This window comes from Rhamphochromis longiceps, linkage group LG9 (assembly GCF_057381845.1).
Source record: "Rhamphochromis longiceps isolate RC_006_pf linkage group LG9, R_longiceps_female_GT1.1, whole genome shotgun sequence".
In the NCBI taxonomy this organism is placed as follows: domain Eukaryota; kingdom Metazoa; phylum Chordata; class Actinopteri; order Cichliformes; family Cichlidae; genus Rhamphochromis; species Rhamphochromis longiceps.
In genome coordinates, this window is record NC_140565.1 from 13,852,220 (window position 1) to 13,877,501 (window position 25,282).

The 25,282-nt window shown below is 40.0% G+C and overlaps 2 protein-coding genes across 2 annotated transcripts; both read left to right on the forward strand.

The window, feature by feature from the left end:
• The first annotated feature begins 898 nt into the window (after positions 1-898).
• On the forward strand, positions 899-11,053 carry LOC146661992 (uncharacterized). The gene is made up of 2 exons (XM_085417871.1): positions 899-1,027; positions 8,650-11,053. The coding sequence occupies exons 1-2, from the start codon at positions 899-901 to the stop codon at positions 9,142-9,144; spliced, it is 624 nt and encodes a 207-aa protein (XP_085273997.1). The 3' UTR covers positions 9,145-11,053.
• A 5,015-nt stretch (positions 11,054-16,068) lies between these two features.
• LOC146661993 (myelin-associated glycoprotein-like) lies at positions 16,069-19,520 on the forward strand. Its single transcript, XM_085418402.1, has 6 exons — positions 16,069-16,411; positions 18,010-18,315; positions 18,403-18,684; positions 18,847-18,925; positions 19,074-19,113; positions 19,278-19,520. The coding sequence occupies exons 1-6, from the start codon at positions 16,084-16,086 to the stop codon at positions 19,518-19,520; spliced, it is 1,278 nt and encodes a 425-aa protein (XP_085274528.1). The 5' UTR covers positions 16,069-16,083.
• The last annotated feature ends 5,762 nt before the right edge of the window (positions 19,521-25,282 follow it).

The following is a 25,282-nucleotide window of genomic DNA, read 5'->3' on the forward strand; positions in this document are numbered from 1 at the left end:
CTAATGTTGATCTGCCGGTGTTCCTTCAGGTAATCTGGATCTTTAAAAGTCTTATCACATATATCACAATCAATCCTCCTATTTATTTACGAAAGTGAATAGGAAAACTGTATGTTTGTATGTATGTGTTCCCAGCATGTTGCAGATCTGAAAGAATATAACCTCCGTCACCACTATGTGAGTCTTCATGCCGATAAATATGACAACTTTCAAGGACAGTGAAGTAGAGAGAAGGTGAATGAACCGTTGGTGGGTCTGAAGAAACAGCCGTCTGTATTTACTCACAGCCTAGACATCAGTGACGATGCAGTGAAAGCTAGCTACCTCATCGCTAATGAAATTGCACTAGCATCAAAACCATTTATTGAGGGTGAATTTCTAAAAACGTATAATGAAGGCATCGGAGATAGTGTACCCTGAAAAGCGCCAGGCCTTTGTAAATATCAGCCTGACAAGAAACACAGTTGCCAACAGGATTTCTGATCTTTCAGAGGATTTGGACAGCCAGTTGAAGCAAAAAGTAAAGTTATTTATTACGTTTTCAGTTGCAATTGATGAAGGCATGGACATTACAGATGTTCCGCAACTGGCAATTTTCATCCGCGGAGTTGATGACACATTGACCGTTACAGAGGAGTTCGTGGAGTTGGTGCCGATGACAGATACAACGACCGCAGCTGTTATTTTCACCGCACTTGTCGGCGCACTGGACAGGGTTGGAGTGGAGTAGTCCCACGGTGTCAGCCTGGCTACAGCTGGTGCGCCCTCAATGATTGGGAAAAAAGCAGGCGCCGTAACCAAGTTCAGAGATAAAGCGCAATCTGCAAATGGAGTATTTGATTTTTGGGCTTTTCACTGTATTTTGCACGAGGAAGCTTTGTGTTGCAAGTCATTAAAAATGGATAATGTCATGAAGGTGGTCATCCAAATTGTTAATCCCATCTGTTCCAGAAGCCTCAATCACCGTCAGTTTGTCAGCCTTCTCAGAGAAAAAGACCACATCTATGGCCTGCAATACCACACTGAGGTAAAATGGATGAGCTGAGGTGCTATGCTGAGTCATTTCTTTGATTTACAACAAAAAAATTGAACAGTTCATGGAAGAAAAGGGCAAACCAGTGTTAGAATTTCATTCCGCAGAATGGATGCAGAACTTGCATTTATGGTGGATGTTACAGAGCACCTGAATAACTTGAACAAACAGCTTCAAGGATGCAATAAAGTTGTCGCGCAGTATTATGACAGCATACGTTCTTTCAAGTTGAAGCTGTCATTGTGGGAGACGCAGCTCACTGGTGGTGATCATAGCTGGACTGGCCATCGGGCATACTGGGCATTTGCCCGGTGGGCCGATGAGTTTTTTTTCTTTTTTTTTTCTCGTAACGGTATAAACACTGAAAGGTGGTGGATTGGCCAGATGCTGGGAGATGTGTAAAAATAACTCAATTGTTGTTTGGTGGTGGCTATTGCGGAGCTTCCACAGATTCAGTAATGTTAGAAAGTGGTGGAGGCCAGCAGGTGGATGATGGAAAGGTGAGGCAGGAAGAGCAGAGACCTGAGGTGGCCGTCGGTCCGAGTGTCAGGTGAACTGAACTTCAAGTGAGAACTTATGACCTGCAGTCTGTCTGGGTCAGATATAAACCAAGTTTAGGTGGAGTTTATTTTCGTTATGCTGACTTTTTACAGTCAGTTACAATAACTCTGCGTACTAGCTAGCATGACGGAGTTTATATACTGCTGGGCGGGTGCTATGATGTTACTGATGTTTAACTTTATTTTATTTATAAGGTAAGTTATTAGAGTTTCCAACCGTCCCGTAAAAAACCGAATCGTCTCGTATTCAGAGAAAATATTCCGCGTTTCGTATTGACCTAAGGAGCACAGTTTGTCCCGGACTTCAGCTAGAATGGAAAAAGACACAAAGCTGGAGTTTTTCTGCGTCTTTACGCTGTCAGCTGTCTCTTCTTCTCTCATCCTCTCCCCCTCCCTCTCCTTTTGCTACCACAATCATGAAACTGATCAATGATCAGATGATCGGCTTTTCTGATGCAAGTCCTGTCTCTCTTGCTTGTTTATTGTCCACTTTGCACCAGAACAAGGAACCCAGAGGAGGTCGCGCTAAACAACAGCAGCACGTTTAAACTTGATCAGCTGTTGTTAGAATTTATGTAATATTAATTTCTACTATCAGCTGATGTTTTCTGGAGCCACAGCTGTAAAGCTGCTGGTCATGATATCGGTTTGGATATGTGGTGAGAGGGAAACATGAAGATGAAACCAGGAGATGTCCTTACTGAATCATCAGAGCTGAACAGGTGATGGAGAAACAGGTTTACCTTTTAGGTGACATGAATGAGTTGAAGGGAAGTTATGAACTGTTTCTGAGAGACAAATAACACCAGGATCCTTTTTCTATGTAGCTGACAGCTGGTAACTGTGCAGGGGCGGGTCTAGCAAAATTTTGCCAGGGGGCCAGGTAGGGCATTAACAGGGAAAGTGGGGCACAAGGACTACTTTTCTTTTATTATTCTCAATTAAAATGTCTAGCTTTTACCAAAAATTATTTGAATCTTACAACAAACATTTTCATCTGATGTAAAATGTATAGAAATCCATTATTGTACATAGTAATATTTTTTCAGGGTCCCATTATACTGTATAATTAAGTTTTATTCTTTCTCACCTGTCTTTCTGTCTCCTTTCACTTTTTAAAGGTTGCCATGTTAAAAAAATATTTTGTCCTGCCATGCTGTTTATTGATGTGGTAAATGAATAATTTATGAAAATATATCTAAATCTGTCATTTATTATTTTTAATATTCAGTAATGATCATGTCTCACCTTTAGTCTTCTCTGTCTTGATTTCAGGTTTCCACCATATGTTGTAGATAGTTCAGGAGGTTAACTCGACCGAGCAGTCTTTGGGTTTCGGCTAAGTACTGTTTAGAATACCAGAATAGAGAGGATGCTGTAGGTTTAAGTTTATTAGATTGATACATATATACCAACAAGACAGTGTACATCACTGTCACAACAGCGTTTGTTTTCATTCAAAGGCTTTATGGTTTTTCCTATAAAAAAACCATAGGAATATTCCTATTCCTATAATACCTGGTGGGCTGGTCGCTAGTCAAAATGCCCGGGCCGTTTTTTTGTCCCAGTCCAGCCCTGGTGGTGATGCAGCTCACTTCCCCTGTTTGAAAAATGTGTGCATGACCCAAAGTGTGGTAGACATGAAGCAGTTCAAAGATAAAATAACGGGACTGTTACTGGAGTTTGAGCAATGATTTCAGATTTTTGGTGAACTGGAGAAAGACTTCAAGTTTTTTGCTCGCGTTCACCATGAATCCCTCTGATCTGCCCATCAGGATCCAACTTGAAATAATAGTGTTACTTTTATATTGTTGGATTGTCATTTATGCTTAGAAATATATACTCATATATCCTTAGAGGTATACACTGTAAAAAAATTTGTAATATAAAAGTATTTTACTGTGTATTTTACAGTTTTGTACTGTTCTTCTAAAATATCATTAAATTTACATCAATAGACTGTGATTTTACATTTCAAATGTAAATTAACGTAAAATCACTGTATTGTAATAAAACATAATTTTCTTGTTTTTTTAAATGTATTTGTCTGTACATATGCATATTTAGATTGTTAAAATACATTCACAAATGTTTGTCCGTTATTTGAAAGATTGAACTGTTTAATTCAAATGTAATGCTATGGAAAAATATATAAAATGATTCTTATAAATTTTTTTTACATCAAATAATTATTATTATTATTGCCATTTAGGGCGATCGTGGCTCAAGAGTTGGCAGTTCGCCTTGTAATCAGAAGGTTCGAGCCCCGTTGTCGAACTGACAACGTTAGGCAAGACACTTCACCTACCACCTACTGGTGATGGCCAGAGGGGAATTATAAAGTGGAATTGTAAAGCACTTTGAGGGTCTCAAAAAGCACTATATGAATGCAATCCATTATTATTTAAACCAACTGTTAACTGTATATTTCTGTACATTTCAGTATTATTATTCATATTGCCGCATTCATGGACCTTGTTTATAGGTAATTTCATTGTTTAATCACATTAAAATGTTCCTAATTTAATGTTTAAAAGCATTTGAAAAAGGCAAAATCCCATGTAAAATTAGGGCAACAAACTGTATTGTCATTACTGAAAATAACTGTAATTTCATGTGAAAGTTATTTACTGTTATTTTATGGTATTATTTTGGCTCCCCAGCTGCCGGAATGTTACCGTTTTTTTAGGATTTTTTTTTTACGGTGTATAATCGATTGCATATTGATAGGATGTGTAGGAGCCATTCTTGGGTTAATACCTTATGTGGTCGCTAGAGGTCACCTTTTTCTGTTTTGATCATGTAAAGGTATTTAAGGTAGACGCACGTACTCGGCGTCAGGTGTGTCATTAATTGTAAGAAGGCAAACAGTTTGTGACCGTTGCGCTGTTATGTTAAGTTGATATGGGAATAAAGACCAAAAAGGACAAGATAAGTACTGCTGGGGTTATTGGACTTTTTACTTAATTCATACATACCAGTGACATCGCGTCACCCCGGTTAACGACCACCTCAGTGGCTTCAAGCATAGGCTTAGCCTCTACAGGATGTCTGATCCTTAGCAGTTAGCAAAGACTCTGTGTGCCTCCCAGAGCACTCTGGCATGCACACACATCCTAAGGTCATGAGAGAGGTTGTACCTTCTCTTACTGATTTATGGTATAGGAGGACACCTACTCTGTATCTGTTTAAGTATAAGACATCATATGTTAATGAACCTACGCATATTCATGTAATCTCAATAAAGAGCAGTGTGGTACTGTGTGGTTGTGTGTTCATTGTCCTCAAAATTTTAAAATAACTTGAATTAATAGCTATGTTGTGCTTTTGGACACACTGTCCTCGGGCTCCAACTTTATGTTTATATGTTTTATGTTGATGTGCTACTGTTTCTAATTGATTATATTTATATATTTAACCTATTCTTGACTCTGTGTTTTTTGCACTTGTTTGGGGATTTCATTATTTTTATCTACATTTCTGCCTGAGAAATGACACCCTGATATAGTTCTGTGATCTGTGAAACAGTTTTGCAAATCACTGAGGCACTGTGTGTTTGTGTGTTCTTTGTCCTCAGAGTTTTCAAATAACTTCCGGTGTTTTATGAATAATGTTATGCTTGTACTATTTTGAACATACTGTCCTGAGGCTCTAGCTTTATTTTTTATGTTGATCGCATTAAAACAAAAAAACAATGCTTGTACCAACATTATGGACTCAATTGCTCCTCTAAAATGTAGATGGCAAAAATTTAAAACTCAGCCTTGGCTAAATAAGGCCACTCGTGGCGTCAGACAGGAATGCAGGAAAGCAGAACGAAGAAAGATAAGCTCCACGGTCCTTTTGAACCACCTACATGTTCATTCTTTTTCTCCGAATTTAAAGCAGTCTCATTATCCCATCTTACTGATATAATAATGCACATGAAACCAACTATGTGCCCCTTGGGTGTGTTACCTACGCCATTTCTCAGAGATGTGCTGAAGACAGTCGGCCCCAACATCCTCGCTATTGTAAATGGCAGTGTTTCAAATGGAACTGTCCCTCATTCATTTAAACAAGCTGTTGTCCAGCCACTTCTAAAAAATCCTGGTTTGGACCTGTCAGTATTTGGCAATTCTAGACGAATCTCTAAGCTGCCATTTTTGTCTAAGGTTTTCGAGAAAGTTGTCTGTTAGATTTGTATTGTTGATTGTCATTTATGATTAGAAATATTTACTTATATATGCTTAGAGTTTTGTAATTAGTTGTAGATTGGTAGAGGTTTTGATCCTTGATAGTCTGCAAACTTTGTGTGTATTAGACAGCACTTTGGGAGCATGAGAGGTCATACCGTGTCTTATTGTTTTATGGTAGGATTAACGTAGTTGCGTCTGTTCTAGTCTAAGTGCTCTTTGTTTAGATGAACTGCAGGACTTCCTCACCATGTTATCTAGGATGAACCATCTAGGGTGAGGGGGAGGCTACCCTCTCCCTGACCAAGGATGTTTGACCCTTTGATCAGCAGTCCACACACACACACACACACACACACACACACACACACACACACACACACACACACACACACACACACACACACACACACACACAGGCAAGGTACTCTTTGTGTGTATGTAGACGTCATATGTTAATGAACTTATGCATATTCATGTAACCTCAATAAAAGAACAGTGGTACGGGAGAACGGGCGAGAGCAACTGGGGTCAAGCGAAGGGACGGCGCTTTGTCCGGTTCTCTCCCGTGCACGAGTAACATGAAGCTTGCCTATTTGTGTCTTGCTTTGCAGTGTAATTATATTGTCTTCAACGTTCCAGCGGATGGGTTCAAGCTACAAACCTATCATTAATTGGTCCTTCGAGCCGGAGCCCTGGAATCGCATTCACCGAGGGGAGGAGGGACACGCCGAAAGACTGACGTCAGCCAGGAAGTTCCTGTGGATTCGCGGTCTATCTTTCTCCTCGATGAATGTCGATCGGCGGGATTCGAGGGTGATATTACACGCTAAGCAACGCCAAGTAAGTTTGAAGAGGCCGACTCTATAACCGTGTCGTTGTGCAGTCTCCGCCATTTTGTGAGGCGTTGAGAAGTTCGCTGCTTTGTGGAGCGATAACTGGGTTAGTGTCCCGAAAAGAAGTTTTGGTTAAATCGCCCAAGGGTCCCATGCGTCCGGTGAGTGTCCGGTTTTGAAATCGCCCTGGGTGTGTGTCCCGAGCGTCCCTTCATTGGGTTTTGTCGCGCGAGTGGGTGAGCGTCCCACAACTGGGTCATGGTCCCGAGCGGTCCGGTGTGAGTCCGGAGTAGGCCTATTTTGTGTTATTGTCATCTTCGTCGTCGTCTCGTTGTTGTTGTTGTTGTGTGAGTGTGTGCGGAGCAGAACACGTGGTCTGTGACACCGACTGTTGTTGTTATCATGGGTTTCTAAGCAACCAAGAGTGAGTTGGAGGGAGACAGACGTTTGTGCTGGACTTTGCTCCTGGCAGCTGACACAAAATGTTAACTCTTTAGCTTGCCCTGATCGACAACAGCCTGTGTGCCAGACCATAGACGTAATTGAGGTGGATAGTTGTTAAAAGTAATCTACATTAAGCGTGTGGTTGCTTAAATTCAGTACGATGACATATGAGGAGAAGTGATATAGGCAAATATTTAAACTAATGAAGTGCATAGAGGCACTTGACCTGTGTGAAAGACTGTCGTCTTGTTATGAGCCATTGTTGAGATATGGAGCACACCTGTGAAAACAACTAATATGCTGAACCGTGTATGAAACATCTAAAAGTACATGATGGAGAAGCTGTGTTGAATATGAAAGTGTAAGACTTTGCCGCTGTGGGCAGAGCATGCAACTACTGTGTGATGTTGCGTTGCAGTTTTTTTTTCTGAGCTGATGAGCAAGCTACACATTAGCAGATCAAGAGCTGTCTGGGAACTACTCAAAGAGGGGGAAACAGGGAGTGTGCAGCGTTTCCGTGAGCAGTTTTCCTGCATCTTGACTTGTGTGTAGAGTGTTCATAACATCAGCATCATGTTTTTGTTTATTTGTTTTGTTGGGTTGAAAATAATTAAATAAACGTGTGATCATGCCTATGGATCACCATGGCACATATCTCCAGCCATATGGTTTATTTATGCAGATGAAAAAGTGAGTGTGAATGTGTCTGACATCACAGTGTTTTTGTGCACTGTGCAAAAGTAATTGCCTTTGATTGTGAGTGAGAGCGGTGATTCTGCAGGTCACCAGCTATTGTAACGAAAAAAAGAAAAAAAAAGAGTGAAAAAGAAAAATCATAGGAAAAAGGTTTTGTGTTGATCAGCCAAAAACAACTACAATTTCATTTTCTGCTTTTAAGAAAAGACTGTTCACAAAAACACAGAGGGAGAGAGAGATGTGTGTTGATTAAGCAGTGATGATAATAATGAAATGTCTTAGTTTGTCACTTTCAGGTGAAAAGCAGACCTGAATCAATTTTCCACATGCAGCAGTCGGAAGAAAGTTATAGTTTAACATCATTGGAAACATGCAGGCCAAGTTTCTGGCTGACTTATTTACAGTGCCATGTGTCTCTCAACCTCACAAGCAAGCAAGCTCTCACCCCTCCCTGAAGACAAGGAATGCAGCTCCAAAGCAATAACATGATAAAGAGACAGCAGCAAGTCCTGAGCAAAGAGTCCCAGCAAAGCAGCAGCAATGTGGACAAACAGCATCAGAGAAGAAAAGCAAACCCATCTTCCTATCTGATTGGATGAATTCCACGGAGGGGCGAGCAAGATGGCGGCGTGAAGAGGAGTTTTTGTTTGAACTCTTAGAACGAGACATTTATTTGACGTCTTTCTGGCTTTCGGGACCTTTTGGAGATCAGCGCGCTAAGCTTGCTGGATCTGAGGCCAGGTTCGGCGGCGGCAGCATGTCAACATGTTCAGAAAGGACTGAGTGACTCGGCAAGCCACATGCGGCTACCATGCTGGCTAGCGACCATAGCTACATGAAAGAAATGGACCCTTAATGTGCCGGCTGTGGTCGGAAAAGCTCCATCATAAACACGCCCTGTGCAGAGGTCCAAGCCGAAGAAGGTCGGCCCCAGCGTGAGCGAGCTGATCGTGAAAGCCGTGGCCGCTTCTAAGGAGCGCAACGGCCTGTCCGTGGCCGCTCTCAAGAAGGCTCTGGCTGCCGGAGGCTACGATGTGGACAAGAACAAGGCCCGTGTCAAGACCGCCATCAAGAGCCTGGTGGCGAAGGGCACTCTGGTGCAGACCAAGGGCACCGGGGCCTCCGGATCCTTCAAGATGAACAAGGCTACTGAGAGCAAAGCCAAGAAGCCCGCCGCGGCCAAAGCCAAGAAACCGGCAGCAGCTGCTAAGAAGTCGCCCAAGAAGGCAGCGGCAGCACTTCAGACACTAGCACAAAGTCAACCGCATCAGAGGAGGGACAGGACAAAGCTGAAGGAGAAACTGCCTGCTATTGGACTATTGAAGTGGCAGAGGACAATAGTGAGAGTGGTGAGAACACAAATTTTGTTATTAAATGTGGGAAATCAAAATTTGGGTTAGCAAACTTGGGAAAAAGAAAACTGACTGCTTAAGTTGGAAAATTGTGAAGGAGTCTGAAACATATACAAACATATACAGAATCACACAGAACATGCATTAACCCTACTAACACAAACACAAGAGAGCTTATGAAGATTAGACAACATCTTAAGCGTGTGAGTCTGTTTATCATCTTGTCCAAGTCACCTCGTGTGATGCAAAGACCAGTGGACTCACAGCACATTAGTTAAGAAATGATTAAATAATAGCAGAGAAGTGTGTAGGAAAGGCAGCTTTAAGAACATGCTCTGCTGGATATGCAGCTCCACAGACATGCATTAAACCTGCCTAATAACACAAACACATGTAATGAAAATTATCTTGTTATCTTTCATCAGTGTTAAAATAGTGTCAATTTAGCAGACACTTGTTATCAAATGGTGAATTTATCCAATGCAAAAAATTGACTCTCTAGGTTGCAGGACAACAATTTAAACTTTTGTGGGAAAAAAGATTCTGGTTTGACCAACCAATGATCAGATAATAAATTTAGTGTTAATATAGTAAATTGGGAGAAGCTTCCTGCTTGATTGATGCAGCACAAGTTTACTACTAAATTTACTGTATGAGGGAAATTCTCTTTTAGTGATAACATTTTGAACATGCATTTCTGTTGTCCTGTCAACTTAGTGGGTTAATAGCCGATATGCAAATTATTTGATTGGGTTTTAGATTAATGAAAGGTGACTGAATTCTAGCACGAGTGAATGAGATGTGTTGGAGTTTGTTAGAGTGGAGACTCTAAAACACTGAGTTTCCTGTTTTGATGTGCGAGTGAATCCTGTATTTAGATACACAACTCTGAATACGTCAGAACAAACGTCTTTTGTGAAGTGCATGACAGCATGTCACATGTTTTATGATGAAGGGAAAAAGGAAAAATTGAATAAAATAGATCTGTGGCTTAAATGAGTGAAGAGCACAGACCGGGTGATTAAACTCATAGCTAATATGACATTAGGGTTATGTTGTGTGTTGTGCAGTTGATGGTTGGTTTGGAGTGAATCTAGCTGATGATTCTTCTCCTGTTGTGAAGATGATGAGGAGTTTGTGTCATGACTTAACAAGGCCTTTTTATTTTGATACTTTCACAGTGCACTGAGAGTTTGGTTTGATAATCTCTGTTATTTTTTATTTTTCATTTTTGAACAAGCACTGATTTTTGCTTGTGAATTTCTTTTCTTTGAGCAGATCTGCAAGTCGGGAATTAAAAGCGTTACACGTCGTCAAGAAAATTGTTGCAAGTGAGTTTCTCCACATTTAAAATGGGCTCAGGAGAAAGCCACTTATTTGGGACAATTAGGAAATGAGAGTCCCCCCCAAAAAGGATTCAACGAGGAAATCCAGTCTAAATTATTTTTCTTTTTGAAATATCGTCGTTTTGCTGAGCGTGGAAACGAATGCGATGATAATTTCCACAATTAGCAAAAGAAGGAACCACTGAGTGAATGAGTAAGAATTTTAAAATAACTGACTGACTGACTGAACATGATTGTGTGAAGTTAACCCCCACCTGACAAAGGTGCAGATGAACCCATGTGTTTCCTTTTACAGGAGCAGAAAGATGACAGCAACACTCGAGGTTGCATGATGATTTAACCTTTTAAATGCCATTTTCTGTGTCTGTGCATTTATCAGGTGTGTTATTCATAGGCTTGTGTTGCTCACAGAGATAACTGTGACAAAGTATGCATACGCCTGCGCAAGCGCTAATATTTGCATTTTCTTTTCTTACAGCATGCCAGTTCTTCATGTGAATTGATGATGCGATTTATACCAGGACAACTGGTTGATGTTTTTTCCTACTACAGGATTTCTGGGTTTATGTGTGAGGAAAACTGTGTTTACAGGTTATGAGTGGTGATGCTGTTGCATTGTGTTGATGGGAAAATGTGAAGGTTACTTTGATAATGTGAATAACATGTGTGAAATTTCCTGTGTTGAAAACTGGTGTTACTTCTTTCCACAGCTATAGATGGCTAATTTTATGGTCTTTTTATGGCACCTCTGGAACCTGTCGACCTGCGTCTGACCACCAATGGTCACTGTGTTGCTAATGTTTGTTTTTCTATGACTGCGTGTAGAGGATTCGGCAGAAGCGGACAAGTGACATGAGAAAAACAGATAGGAGATGCAGTGTTTATGGAAAAGTTGAATATGGGCTCTTAGCTGGCCACTTTGAGCCCATAGTAATATACAAGTGGAGTGACTTTGCTTAAGAGCAGTCACCGATTACATTAATGTTGCCTGAGTACATGGGATGATCCATGTCTGAGGCGACTTATGAAAATAATTGTAGTTTACTGATTTGAGAAAACCTGCACATGACACTTGTCTTGCTGATGTTGAATGCTTCTTGTTCTTATGATACAATTGTTTACAGGTATGAAGTTTGATTTTACTTCCAGATTTTGCTTTCCAGGCCATGATGGTGTGTATGCAGGCTCCTGGGAGAGCCAGGTGTTAAGCAAACTTAATATGCAAAACACACTAACATTTTTATTGCAGGATTATAGGTCCAGGGTGGTGCTGCTCCAGGGGAGGAGATGCCCTGATGTTGCCTGGGATATGATCTAGCTAATCTTTTTCTTTAAGACAGGAATCCAGGTTTGGTGAGTTGACGCATGGGTGTGTCCATGCGTCAAGAGGAGGGGTCCAAGGATTAACATTAAACAATGTTTTTTATTATTGTTGCAGTGATTTGTGTGATTAGCCATTTTATTTACAAATATTAAACCTATGCAAGTGGTGCACCCATGTTCAGATGAGGCTTTGATGGCCTATAAGGGAAGTTCACTGAACTAAAGAATGTGGTTTGATGATTGTTGACATGCTCTCCAAATAGTTTGTCTTCCTAGCAAGGAAATACAGGTGCAGCAGTAATCTCCTGAGAAATCTTCAGAGGCCCAGTGAGAAGCGCATAGCTGACAGGACCAGGCAGTGGTTGAGGTCAAAGGTCGAGCTGGTTGGGGCCCATCATGAGATCAGACCTTGGAGCCACAGCAAGGACCATTTTAACTGCCTGCAAAATAGCGAGAGACCCTCCTGGATTTATCAGAGCCACTGCAAGAGGTCGAGGTCCCAGGAAACCCCGGCACCCTCAAGACAGCACAATAGAGAAATCTCACACTTGGTTGTTTCAGTGGTGAGGGGGGAGTGCTGATTGAGCCCCCGTAGGGTAAGCTCGCACTTCAACCTCCAGCCTCTGATCAGCTCTAGGGCAACCAAGTGCGAGGCGTGACGGACCTGTGTGCGACCAGGACCCTCTTGGTTACCTTGACTACGACGCTCATCCTTATAGGACCCCAGCTGGTGCCGGAAACAGCTGAACCAGGAGGAAGGCAGAGGAGATGGACACATGACAACTCTCACCTAAGAGAGACAGATCCAGCAGGCCCAAAATCAGGACTATGCATGACGAGAAGGAGTGCCTGAGAGGATCGTCCACAGGATGGGAGCTGAGACCCATGTTGACAAACAACAAAACCAACTGGTATGTTTGAATGTCTATTCTACATACATTTGGACTCTGGTCCTATGGACAGTGATGGAAACAACTGGAAGAGACATTCATGACGCCCTGCAGAGCTTAAACCACTCTGCAGAGAGACATGTGATGTGCACACCCGGAGGAAGCACCACCAAGCTGAGATGTTTTTGAAAATGTTATCTTCTTATTTTCACTATTAAATTAACAATTTCTTTGTTTGTTTGTGGGATGCAGTTTGCCATGAGATGAGATCAATGAATGGGATAACTGCTAATACATTTGTTAAACTGTGTACCTTTTCAGTAATTTAGGGTGATTTGACATATGCTGAGTATAAAAATGTTTGCATTGAAACTGTCAGACATGAGGTATTCATACCTGGGAACTTTTCAAGCATAAAGGTCAAAAAGGGGGGAAATGTTAGATTTGTATTGTTGATTGTCATTTATGCTTAGAAATATTTACTTATATATGCTTAGAGTTTTGTAATTAGTTGTAGATTGGTAGAGGTTTTGATCCTTGATAGTCTGCAAACTTTGTGTGTATTAGACAGCACTTTGGGAGCATGAGAGGTCATACCGTGTCTTATTGTTTTATGGTAGGATTAACGTAGTTGCGTCTGTTCTAGTCTAAGTGCTCTTTGTTTAGATGAACTGCAGGACTTCCTCACCATGTTATCTAGGATGAACCAGCTAGGGTGAGGGGGAGGCTACCCTCTCCCTGACCAAGGATGTTTGACCCTTTGATCAGCAGTCCACACACACACACACACACAGGCAAGGTACTCTTTGTGTGTATGTAGACGTCATATGTTAATGAACTTATGCATATTCATGTAACCTCAATAAAAGAACAGTGGTACGGGAGAACGGGCGAGAGCAACTGGGGTCAAGCGAAGGGACGGCGCTTTGTCCGGTTCTCTCCCGTGCACGAGTAACATGAAGCTTGCCTATTTGTGTCTTGCTTTGCAGTGTAATTATATTGTCTTCAACGTTCCAGCGGATGGGTTCAAGCTACAAACCTATCATTGTCCTCCACCAATTATATTCATTCTTAGACACACATAATATTCTGGATAAATATCAGTCTGTTTCAGAGCCTTCCACAGCACAGAGTCCGCTCTACTGAAGGTGTTCAATGATGTGCTTTTCGCTGCTGACTCTGGAAAAAGTACAGTTTTAATTCTTCGAGACCTGAGTGCAGTATTTGACACTGTCAACAATCAGAATCAGAATCAGACTGTAACAGGCTGCACGCTGGTTGGCGCAATCTTAACACAATCTTATTAAACTGTCTAAAGACGTGTCAGCATTCAAGGCTCTGCTTTAAAATGGTTTGCCTCCAAAAAATTTTTTCCCCTCTGTTACAGATTTTTTTTTTTTGAAGTGCCACTTTGTCCTCTGTTTTCTTTTTGGGGGGAAGGGGGGGGGGGGGGGGTTCATACACTGAATTGATACTATGTTTTTGGGTAATTGGCTCTAATGCAATTATTTTGTTGCTGAAATACAAAACAAAACAAAAGACTTTTCCTTAAAATAAAAATAAAAATGCAGAGTCCTAACTTCTATGTTAAAAAAAACAAACACACACAAACATGGAGAGGAAGCTCAAAATAGCCACTGGTCTCAGAAAACGCATATCAGAACTGATAAGAACAAAGCAGAACAGACAATGCCAAAGGAGAGTACATAAACTGCTTCATGTTCAAGGGAACTACTGAGAGATTGAGGAATATGTTTGCATGTGAGTGGAGGGTTCAGAACAGATGAATCTAGAGGCAGGTGGGAGTTGCAGCTTTCTAAAATGACAGCAGAGTGCATGATGGGAACATAAAAAGCAGACTGACTGAAAAAAGAAAGACAGAAATCCAATCACAGGTCGCTCATGCTGGGAAAATGCAGATAAGAGGGGACCATCTCTAGTGGAAAGTTAATGAGACACTGTTGTTTAGACTAGAATGAGAGAGCTTCTGTAATTAAACTTTTAGGGGCACACCAACATTTTGAGATCCGTGGCAGTGTGTCATGCAGGACGCATCTCCCGTCTAGAAGTAATGTGAAAGAGAAATAAAGAGTTAAATGGTCAACTGAGCAGTGTTTTGTCTTCCATCGGATGCCTCTGAGGAATTAAAAGAACTTGGTGAAGTGTCGATATTTACACAACATGAGTAGAATGAAAATGATTTGATTGTTATACTTATACACTCACCTCTTGCCAGTCTCCTCTGTCACTATAAAAAGGGAAGAGAGTCACTAATCCCATCAAAATCACCTGTCCACTTTGACATCCCAGCACTGTCCCATAAGCTCAGCAGCAGCAGGCCAGAGACCACACCCCTGCCACATGGACATTAATTTGGCAATCTTTTGTGAAAGTGCTGCAGATTTTTTTTTTAAGGCATGCCACGTTTGTCCTCTATTTTTCTTTCTTTCTTTTTTTGTGTGGAAAATACAGTGTACACCATGTAGATACTATGTTTTTGGGTAATAGCTCTTTGGCAATTATTCTGTTGCTGTAAGAAAAAAACCCCCAATATATCTAAAATATTTTTAGATACAAATAAAAATGAAAAGTCCTTATTTAGCAAATAAAATAAAACAAACACACGGACACTAAGGTCAGTCTCAAAAAACGCAGAACAGACAAAGCCAAGGGAGGCGTACATGGAAGGGAACTACTGAGAGAATGAGGAATATGTTTGCATGTGAGTGGAGTGTCAGGCGAATCTAGAGGCAGGTGGGAGTGGCAGCATCTGAAGTGTCAACAGAGTGCATGATGGGAACAAAAAGCAGACTGACTGATTAAAGAACAACAGAAAACCAAAATTATCACAGGTCTGTTTGCTTTGACATTACAACATCTAAACAGAGAAGTGTTTCACTCACACTGCTAAAATCACACACTGACTTTTACGTTGTCGTCTCTCCTGTGTTGCAGACTGATCATTTGGTAAGAAAACCTTTACACAGTTTATTAATTTTGTGCATTGCAATGAAAAAAAAGGCTTTATTAGATTTTTTTTAGTTTTTGTTTTGTAAGTGCTTTACAAAATGAGGCAAGTTCCTGTTTTTGTGTCTTATTTGTGTAATGATTCTTTTCTTCATGTTTTTCCAGGTGATGGGTTTTATGACAGACATCATGTTACTGAGTTTCCTCATTATTCCAAGTGAGCCATCTCATTTCAGTCATTTACAGTCTGACAGATCAGAGCAGACAGATACTTTACAAAGTCAAGTATCTGAGGATGTCAAAAGAACAAGGGATAAAAAGCAAACCCACGACTCTTAAAGTCAGATTGTTCATCATGGATTTTCTCTTTATCTACATTTCTATATTTTCATGATATTCTGTTTTTCAGGCACTGTGGCTGTCCTCCAAACACACACCTGTTCATCACTGCACCAACAGAGATGGAGGCTCTGAGTGGATCTTGTTTACAAATCCCATGTAACTTTAGTGAAACTGGACCAGTAAAGTTTGACAGCACACAACCTGTTTTTGCAGTGTGGATTAAAAGTCATACTAATTTTAAACTTTATCCAGAAAACGTGATCTTCAACAGCAGTGGGACAGTTAACATCTATCCAATGAATATTACAGGAAACCTGACACAGAGAAACTGCACCACTCTGTTTTCCAATTTAATCACAAATTATACAAACACATACTACTTCAGAATTATGAACTTGCCGTTCAGGGCAACAGCTGTTTGTGATTCTCTTCAAATAACAATTAAAGGTAAGAAAGTTTCCTCTAATTTCTATAAACAAAGTATAATCAGCTGCAGCTTTTATTCAAAACAACTAAAAAAGAAATTATGAACAAATGTAACAGAAATAAGCACATTTAAGTGTTTTGTGTTTAGCTGGAAACTCGGAAAATTAAGACGGCTCAGGACAATAATTAGTCTTCTGGGGTCTTTATTGTGAGCAGTAAAATTGGGAATCAGTAAAAAAAAAACTGTAGTAAAGACAGAAAAAAACAGAAAATAAAAAATAAAAGAGAAGAAATCCTGCATACAAAGAAAAAGTCACTGTTTAAAAGCATATTTATGATTTTTTGTTATGTTTAAATTGTCACGGCAGGGTGTGCCGGTGTGTAGATGAGGTAGATCCAAAAGCAGACAGGGTGAAGACAGAACTATGTTTCCAAAAATAAAGCGAGCCTTTATTGTGGCTGATGGCATGAGAACAACTCTAGAGACACACTGAAACTGGGAAAACTAAGGGGACTATGAACACTGTATAAACTAAAAGACAATGACACTCTGTGAAAAGATTATGAAATACTATGAATACAGAGTAACTAGGAATGCTATGAAACTGTAAACCCTGTGGCAAAGATAACAGACGACCTGACAAAAAACATTAAGAGACAAAGGACTTAAGTATACACATAATGTGATTAGGGGGAGTGGAGACACATGAGGAAGCAGCTGACTAGGATGAACATAATGATGCACAGGAAATGTAAACCAAAAACACAAAGACATGGAAACTGGACTTTCACAATAAACAGGAAAACATGACAAGACGCAGGCATGACACAAACTTGACAACATTAACCAGAAAGGCAAGAAACATGACCAATAACAAACAATAAACAACAAGGGGAGTTTTAACATAGGGAAAGATGACACAAAGAAATTAAGAAACAAAGGACTAATGGCAACCTAGAAATTGACTGGATGAGCTAAACTGAAACTAGAACACAAATTAGTCTGTTAGTGATTAAAAACTAAAACGGCATTTGCATATTTGTCACTTCTGCATGTTTCAACTGAAATAATATTTTATGATAAGACAACGACAATCTGACTGAATAAAAATTGCAGTTTTGAATGGTGATTTTATTTTTAAGGAAAAATGTTATCCAATCCCCTGTGTTAGTACTTAAATGTCTTGGCAGCAAGAACTGCAAGTGTTTTTGATAGCTGGTAATGAGTCATTCACAGTGCTATTGAAGAATTTTGGTTCCCTCTTCTTTGCCTAATAATTTTATTCAGCTACATTTTCCAAGCATGAACAACTTGTTTAAAATCAAAGCATTACATTTATTTTGGATTTCACGTGGTAAACGTCACCTTCAGGTTTTTTTTAATTTTATTCTTTTGAGTCAAGGACCATAACACAACCACCACCATCTTTTACTCAGGTTATCTTTGTCTAATATTAAACTGAGTTTTAATCCGAAACCTTTAAGTGAGACAAATATGCAGGATTTCAGGAAGGAGGACAATACCTCACTTTGGTTTTTAATCCATTGTTGTGGCTGATCTTCATCTGTTTCTTGACGGTATTATTAGTTTACAAACTGTGTTTAATGTGAAACCACAGATTCTCCTTGGAGGCCCAATATTACAATCCCAGGTGATCTGAAGGAGAAGGAGTCTGTCACTATAACCTGCTCAGCTCTCACTCCCTGTCCACACTCCCCTCCTCAACTCACCTGGAATCTCCAACAAGACTCTCACAACAAAATAGAGGAAAACACAGATGGAAGCTTTACAACTAAAATCCAGCAGAACATCACTCTGTCAGACACACATGATGGAACGAAGATCAGCTGCTCTGCCAGATATCCTGTGAACCAAGGAAACGACACCAAGACAGCAGAGACAGAAGAGACTCTCAGTGTTTCATGTAAGACAATCAGAGTTTGTTGTTGAACTGAATCCTTCAGGACACCATGGTATATGGGATATCACTTTCTCTCTTTTATTTCTCCAGATGCTCCTAAAGACACCTCAGCATCCATCAGTCCATCAGGTTTGGTGTCAGCAGGCAGCTGGGTGAACCTGACTTGCTCCAGCAGAGCCAAACCTCCAGTCAGCAACTTCACCTGGTTCAAGAAGAGCAGAGATGGAGCTGTGAACGTATCTGAAGGAGAGATTTACAGCTTCAATGTAACAGATGGAGGAGTTTATTACTGTGTGGCCACTAATGATCTGGGTAATCAGACATCAGCAGAGATTAACATGACTGTTAAAGGCCCATTGCCTAAAGAGGAAAGTATGTGCTCCCATCATTTTTTAAAAACTTTTTTGTATCTATTATATCTTTCATTTAAAAAAAACTACTTCAAGTAGTAACGAAGCCCAGCCTGAATCAATATGTCAACATAAAATCCTTTTTTTTGTTACTTCATGATTTCTGTAGATTGTGCTTCAACAGACAAACTGTGGCAACATATTGGCGTAATTATTGGGATCATTTTACTCTTAATCTTACTCTGCTTGATAATCTTTGTTTGGTAAGTATCACACATGAAAGTAGAAAACACATACTGTTAGTGTCAAAGATATTTTAGCTGCAAATTAAAATATCTGTTTTCCAATAGATTAACTTTATTCACAATTATATTTAGTAAAGTTAATTTAACAGCCTCTTGTGTCTTCCAGCTGGTTAAAATCAAAGCATCAAAGACAAGAACAGACTCAGGTAAGGGAATTAAAACAAAACAAAACAAAAATCTATCTGCAGGATAACTGACTGTTCTAGTGATTATTTACAGTAGCATCTTTGTCAGAGCAGTCTGATCATTTAATGTAACAAAAAAATAACAGAGTCAGCTTAAGGAGTATTCTATTATTTTAATTCCATAGATTCAAATAAATGAAAAGCAGGTTGTTGAAGAACCAGGAAGTAAAACAGAGGAAGTTGAAGAAAACATCCATTATAGTGAGATTAACATTTCCAAGCATCAAGCATCCTCTGACTCAGTGCAGGACAGAAGACAGGAGCAGGATACAGAGTACGCACAGGTGCAAATCAGCAAGCCAGAAAACAACTTAACACAGAGTCCTCATGTCCAGGAGGAACTCTACAGTGAGGTGAAGAAAATTTAAAATGTTGTAAAATGACATTACTTCAGCGTCGACATACACACATGGAGCCTTTCTGTGGGTCATTTTCACAGTTCAGTGATGACAAAGAAACAACACCCTGCAACTTTTCATGTTCTGTTTTCATTTTCTTGTGTTCATGAAAAATCTGAATAAGCAGAAGTTTCAGCACTTCAATAAGGAACTGGTTTCACATGTCAGTTCTGTAAAACTGAAAATCAAAACCTACACATGCTGCAGCTTCGTTTGAGTTTTTTTCTGCACTCTGCACTCAACACTTGTGTCAAGCTCACGTTTCCCAGTCTACGCCTCTTTTTTATTTTGACATTCTTGTGTTCCATGTCCAGTGTGTTTCGTTTTGCTTCCCTTGTGTCATCGTGTTTATTTGTATCGGCTGTTTCCACTTCCCCCATTATCCCTCTGTGTATTTCAATCTTCTGTCTCCCTTTGTTTATCTGTTTTTATTTGTGTCATGTCACTGGAATTCTCAAGTCTCATCATGTTCATGTTTCTCAAGTCTAGTCCTAGTTCACCCAGTATAGGTAATAGTTTAGTTTTCAGCTTTGTGTGCCTTTGCCATTTGCTTTTGTATTTTTTCACCAGCCGGCTCGCTTTTTGTTAAAGAGAGGACAGCTGATGTCATTATGCATCAGACTGTCAGGGTTCATATGCCTTTTTCAGGATCAAATTCAAGCACGTTCAGCACTTTCAACGTCCCTTTTCAAGCTTTTCCAGCCCCCCCGTTAAAATGCATGTTTCAATTTGCATCACCTCAGTATTTAAACAAATCATCCTAGGTGAACTTTGTTCCTTTGTTCCCCTTTTGTTAAAAATGCACCACACAAAAATACTGCAAAAGGAAACGGTCCTCTTATATACACAGTGTATAAACTCGAAATGCACATTCCACTTAAAAATTAAGATGTGAAAATGTGAACAAATCAACTGTTAGAGATTTTCTTCTCCTGTTGAAAAAAAAAAACTAAATAAATGCGTCTTCTCATCAGATACTGATGCTTCTTTCCTGTGTGACAAAAAATAGGAGACATATGTTTGTTTGTTTGTTTTTTAAGTTAATTCCCAATAAAACTGTTCTATTGCTAACTACATTGCTGTCTGTATTATTGCTGGAGTCCTAAATGATCACATTTGAAGTGTTTGTGCTAATAACATCATGTACAGTCAGACAGGAGAACATGGAGAACAGCACTGACTGGGAGGCTTTGAACAGATCACATAGTTCAATTCAACATATAAGACTTTAAGGATGCACAAGCATCTACTTAAAATCTATTGAATTTATCATCTGTGTTATTATTATGTACAATTCCAATGTATTTTGTTTATCTCCCTTAAATAAACAGAAAGCCTTAAAGTATGAAATATTCATGTACAAATACACATATAAATGTGTGTACTGTACTTGTGCCCCACAGGCCTCAGTGTGAGCTTGAAGACATTTATAATGTTTAAGTAGTTTAATGTGCAGGTGCTGACCAGAAACACATTTTGAATGAAAGCCGGGGAACTTTGGTAGCACAGAAACAAGTGGCTATTCTTTGTGACCATATGGATCGGTCCCTCATATTACCATTGTTTCACCCAAAGGCACCAAGTTAATACTCAAAAAAGCTGCAGCAATACACACAAATATAAACAGTACTTGGTGACAACTTTACTTTTAGCCTTTAACCCTCTGGGGTCCAGGGTATAATTGGCCATTTTTGACTACTTTTGATTTGGCCTCTATATTTCACCTTTAAAAACTGTTTATCTTGCCAATCTGTTATTTTCTCATTTTGACAAACTGTATCAGCACAATTTATTTAAATTCAGACAAAATTTAAAATACAAGTAGAAAGTGATATTTTTGACTGTAAAAACCACAAGCATGTTTAACGAATCATTTTCATAACTTGAAATGCAAATAGAAATGTTACATTTTTAAAAAAAAGTTTTGCAAATAACAAAGTTATATGGTACTATTTACTTACAAATACGGCCAAGGCGTTTTTTATATAACCATTTCAAACTATTTACAGAACAATCAGGTGTTCTGCATCATATAAGAAGGCACACAAATTATTTATGCAACTCCAAAAAATAGTTTGTGTCCACTATAACACAGATGAGAACAGCACAGGGATAAACCTGCAGGTCTGACAGCAGGTGTGTCACTCAGCGTTTACACTGCAACCTGCCTTTGGTGGCTTTTTTGCAGCAACTGTGACGTTCACTAGTAGAACAAAACAACGACTACACTACACACTAACTACACAAGACAACACACTAACTTGAGACTCCAAACATGGTAAACGTCACAAATCTCTCACGTATCAAAACACACTCTCTCTCTTTCGCTCACTCGCTCTCTGTCGCCGGTCACTCCTAAAACTTCCACCTCTTCCCAAGTAACCAAATGCCACATGTTGCCATATCATTTTTTGATTGGTCGAAATGGTACATTTTTCCACCAATAGGGAAAAAGTGCTTTTTCTTTCTCTTTTTTTACTCACAAGCAAAGCGTGTTTGCTAGCGCTCTCCATAGAAAACGCCGTTTATACCGTTTCTTCCCGGAGTAAACACCACTGTTTTATTCAGAAACCCCCCTCAAAAAACTTCAGTTTTACATGACCTATCAACACAATTTAAAAACTGGTATATAGTTTGAAGTCCGCGAGTTCGACCCAAGTTGAAATGGAGACTCTGGGTCCGTCGACCCCAGAGGGTTAACCAGAAAGCCTAAATTGGCTAGTTATGTATTAGGCTAATGTTTAAAGCTTTCACTTGAGTAAATTAACTCACATTACTGCTAAGTAATGTTACCTAAGTTCACAGCATATCCCATAATAGTGTTGCCATACTGCATCACACTCAGTGCATTTCAATCATTTCTCCAGCGAGTTTGATAGCAAAATAATAATCATAATTTTAAAAAATAGCATGTGTAACGTACACGTACTGGAAAATTATTTACTAGCACTCGCCTATCATGTGACTCCGCCATTGTCGTTTTCCATCAAACACTCATTAAAACAGCAACCTACAGTTATAATAGCGCACTCATCCCCGAGTGTCCGAGGGAGGGGATGAAACAGACAAGGCAGCCCAGGCGGGGAAATTTTGCTTTTACATTTTGCGACTCATTTTATTTCTCTATCTGATAAGAAAACTATTCATTCAGAAAGTTATTTGTGGTGAATGAACTACAGTTACACTTTCAAGCACTTTTAAGCACCACATCTGAAATTCAAGCACTTTTCAAACCTTGAAAAGGCAATATTAAAATTCAGACATTTTCAAGGATTTCAAGCACCCGTACGAACCCTGGACTGTTTATGTGAAATATTTCTGACATAGTTCTTTTAAGTCATCTTCTTCTTCTTTCAGCTGCTTCCTTTAGACCCTTTAGAGTCCCGACTGTTACCTCCACACTCCTCCGTTTATACTTTGACCCTGGCTCTCAACGTTTCCCCTTTCCTTTTCCTTTCCACACGCACCATGTTGAACAATATCAACAGGGGGAGTTAATCTAGGCTTGAGCTGATCTGCATTGAAATATCATTCTTTATATCCACATGTTTTATTTTGCATAGCATCTACGTTGGATGCTCTTCCCGATGCAACCCTCGCTATTTTGGACTAACACCAGGAGTAGAAGCACATGTGGCTGTCATATGGTTACATAATATTGAAAGAACAATATTATGTTTAGTAGGCTGTTTCCTTTAAGCCAGAACTACACAGTTTTCTCCACTGGGTTGTGCTATCCATACAAACAATCAATATAAACAATATTTACTGGTTGTTTTCTGCAGTGACATCCTGGCACCCCACGACTCTGTTGTACTTTGGCTGTAAACAAGTTGAGAGCCAATCTTCACTTTGGCTGTTTGGCATGGACAGGTAGTTAGAGACTGCGCAACCTACTCCACCCTGGAGTCCACTGTTTCATGATCATCTCTGCAAAGTAACAGCTCTTGTCAGTCCGAGCATTCTCTGTTCCTACTACCAGTGTTGGGAAGTAATGGAATACATGTAAAATACAAAATATGAGTTACTGTATTCCGTTACAGTTACCATTTAAATGGGTGGTAATCAGAATACAGTTACTTTGTTGAAATAAATAGAATACATGGTGGTCATTTTGTGTTTCATGTGTTAGGCTTCCCATCTCTATGCCTTCTACAAATCTGGTGATTTAATGCAGTTGGGCACAGGTTTTCGCTCAGCTGGCTGAGCATGTAGTCATATATCGCAAGGCTGAAAGCGGGGCGATCGTGACTCAAGAGTTGGGAGTTCGCCTTGTAATCAGAAGGTTGCCGGTTCGAACCCCGGCTTGGACAGTCTCGGTGGCTGTGTCCTTGGGCAAGACACTTCACCCGTTGCCTACTGGTGGCGGTCAGAGGGGTCAGCCTCACCTCTGTCAGTGCGCCCCAGGGTGGCTGTGGCTACAATGTAGCTTGCCATCACCAGTGTGTGAATTAGTGGACGACTGGATATGTAAAGTGCTTTGGGGTCCTTAGGGACTAGTAAAGCGCTATATAAATACAGGCCATTTAACCCTTTCACTCCTTTGCTTTTTTTCCTCCTATCTCTTCTTTGACATCAAGTCTGTCTTTGTATGGACCGGCATTGTTCTCCTTCATTTTGTACATAACCTTTTTGGGGAACAAAGAAAAAGCAAGAAGGTATTGGAACCGGAGAATGAACGTTTTGCGGTGCTGCAGATGCTTGCGTTTGATGCATTGCTTTGATTGTTTTGCCACGAGTACCCGGCATGCAATGCGCGAAAGTCACGTGGTCTGTCAATCTCTATAAAAGAGCAGTGTTACGGGGGAGCGGATGAGAGCAACAGGGGTCAAGCGAAGGAACGGTGTTTGTCCAGTTCTCTCCCGTGCACGAGAAACATAAAGAACTTGCCTACTTGTGTCTTGCTTTTGCTGTGTAATTAAATTGTCTTGAACGTTCCAGCGAATAGGTTTAAGCTTCAAACCTATCATTAATAAAGAAAAAAAAAACACATAACAAAAAACAAACAAACAAAAACACAAGAAAACTGCTGATGTGCACCCCTCCTCTTAAAATTCTAAGAAAAAGAAAAGAGAAACTAACTTACTGTCATGTTCCTGGGTCTGTTGAGGCTTTGTGTTTCATGCCGCATGTCTTATGTTGTCAAGTTTATATTGTCTTGTCTGTGTCTCATGTTTCCTGTTTTATTTTGAAGGTCTGTGTCCTATGTCAGTGTAGTCAGCTTTGGTTCCATTGTCTCATTATGTCAGACTTGTGTCAGGTGTTTCCACTTCCCCTAATCACCCTTGTGTGTATTTAGTCTGTGGCTGTGTCCCAATTTAGAGACCGCACGCTTGGAGTATGCATTTTGAGTGCGATTACGTCATCGCCACACGACGACAGCTGTCCCAATTTGAAGTGTACTTCAAATGCAAATGTAATATATGTGTGAAGGAGCGAAACAAATGCCAAGATGTAAAAATATTTTAAAGGGGATATTTTAAAGCGCCCTGAGACGACTTTTGTTGTGATTTGGCACTATCTAAATAAAATTGAATTGAATTGAATTAAAAATATGACAGAGAACCCCCTGACCCCAACCTAGGGCCTGATAAAGTAAATGTTTTGCCCCAGTCAGTGCTGCTCCCGTCCCGCAATAAACCGTTTTGCCTGACATTTCAGTGTGTATGTCCCACACAGCTGTATATGCTGAACAGACGGCAAACGGAGAACTGCTAAAACAGAAGTGCAGG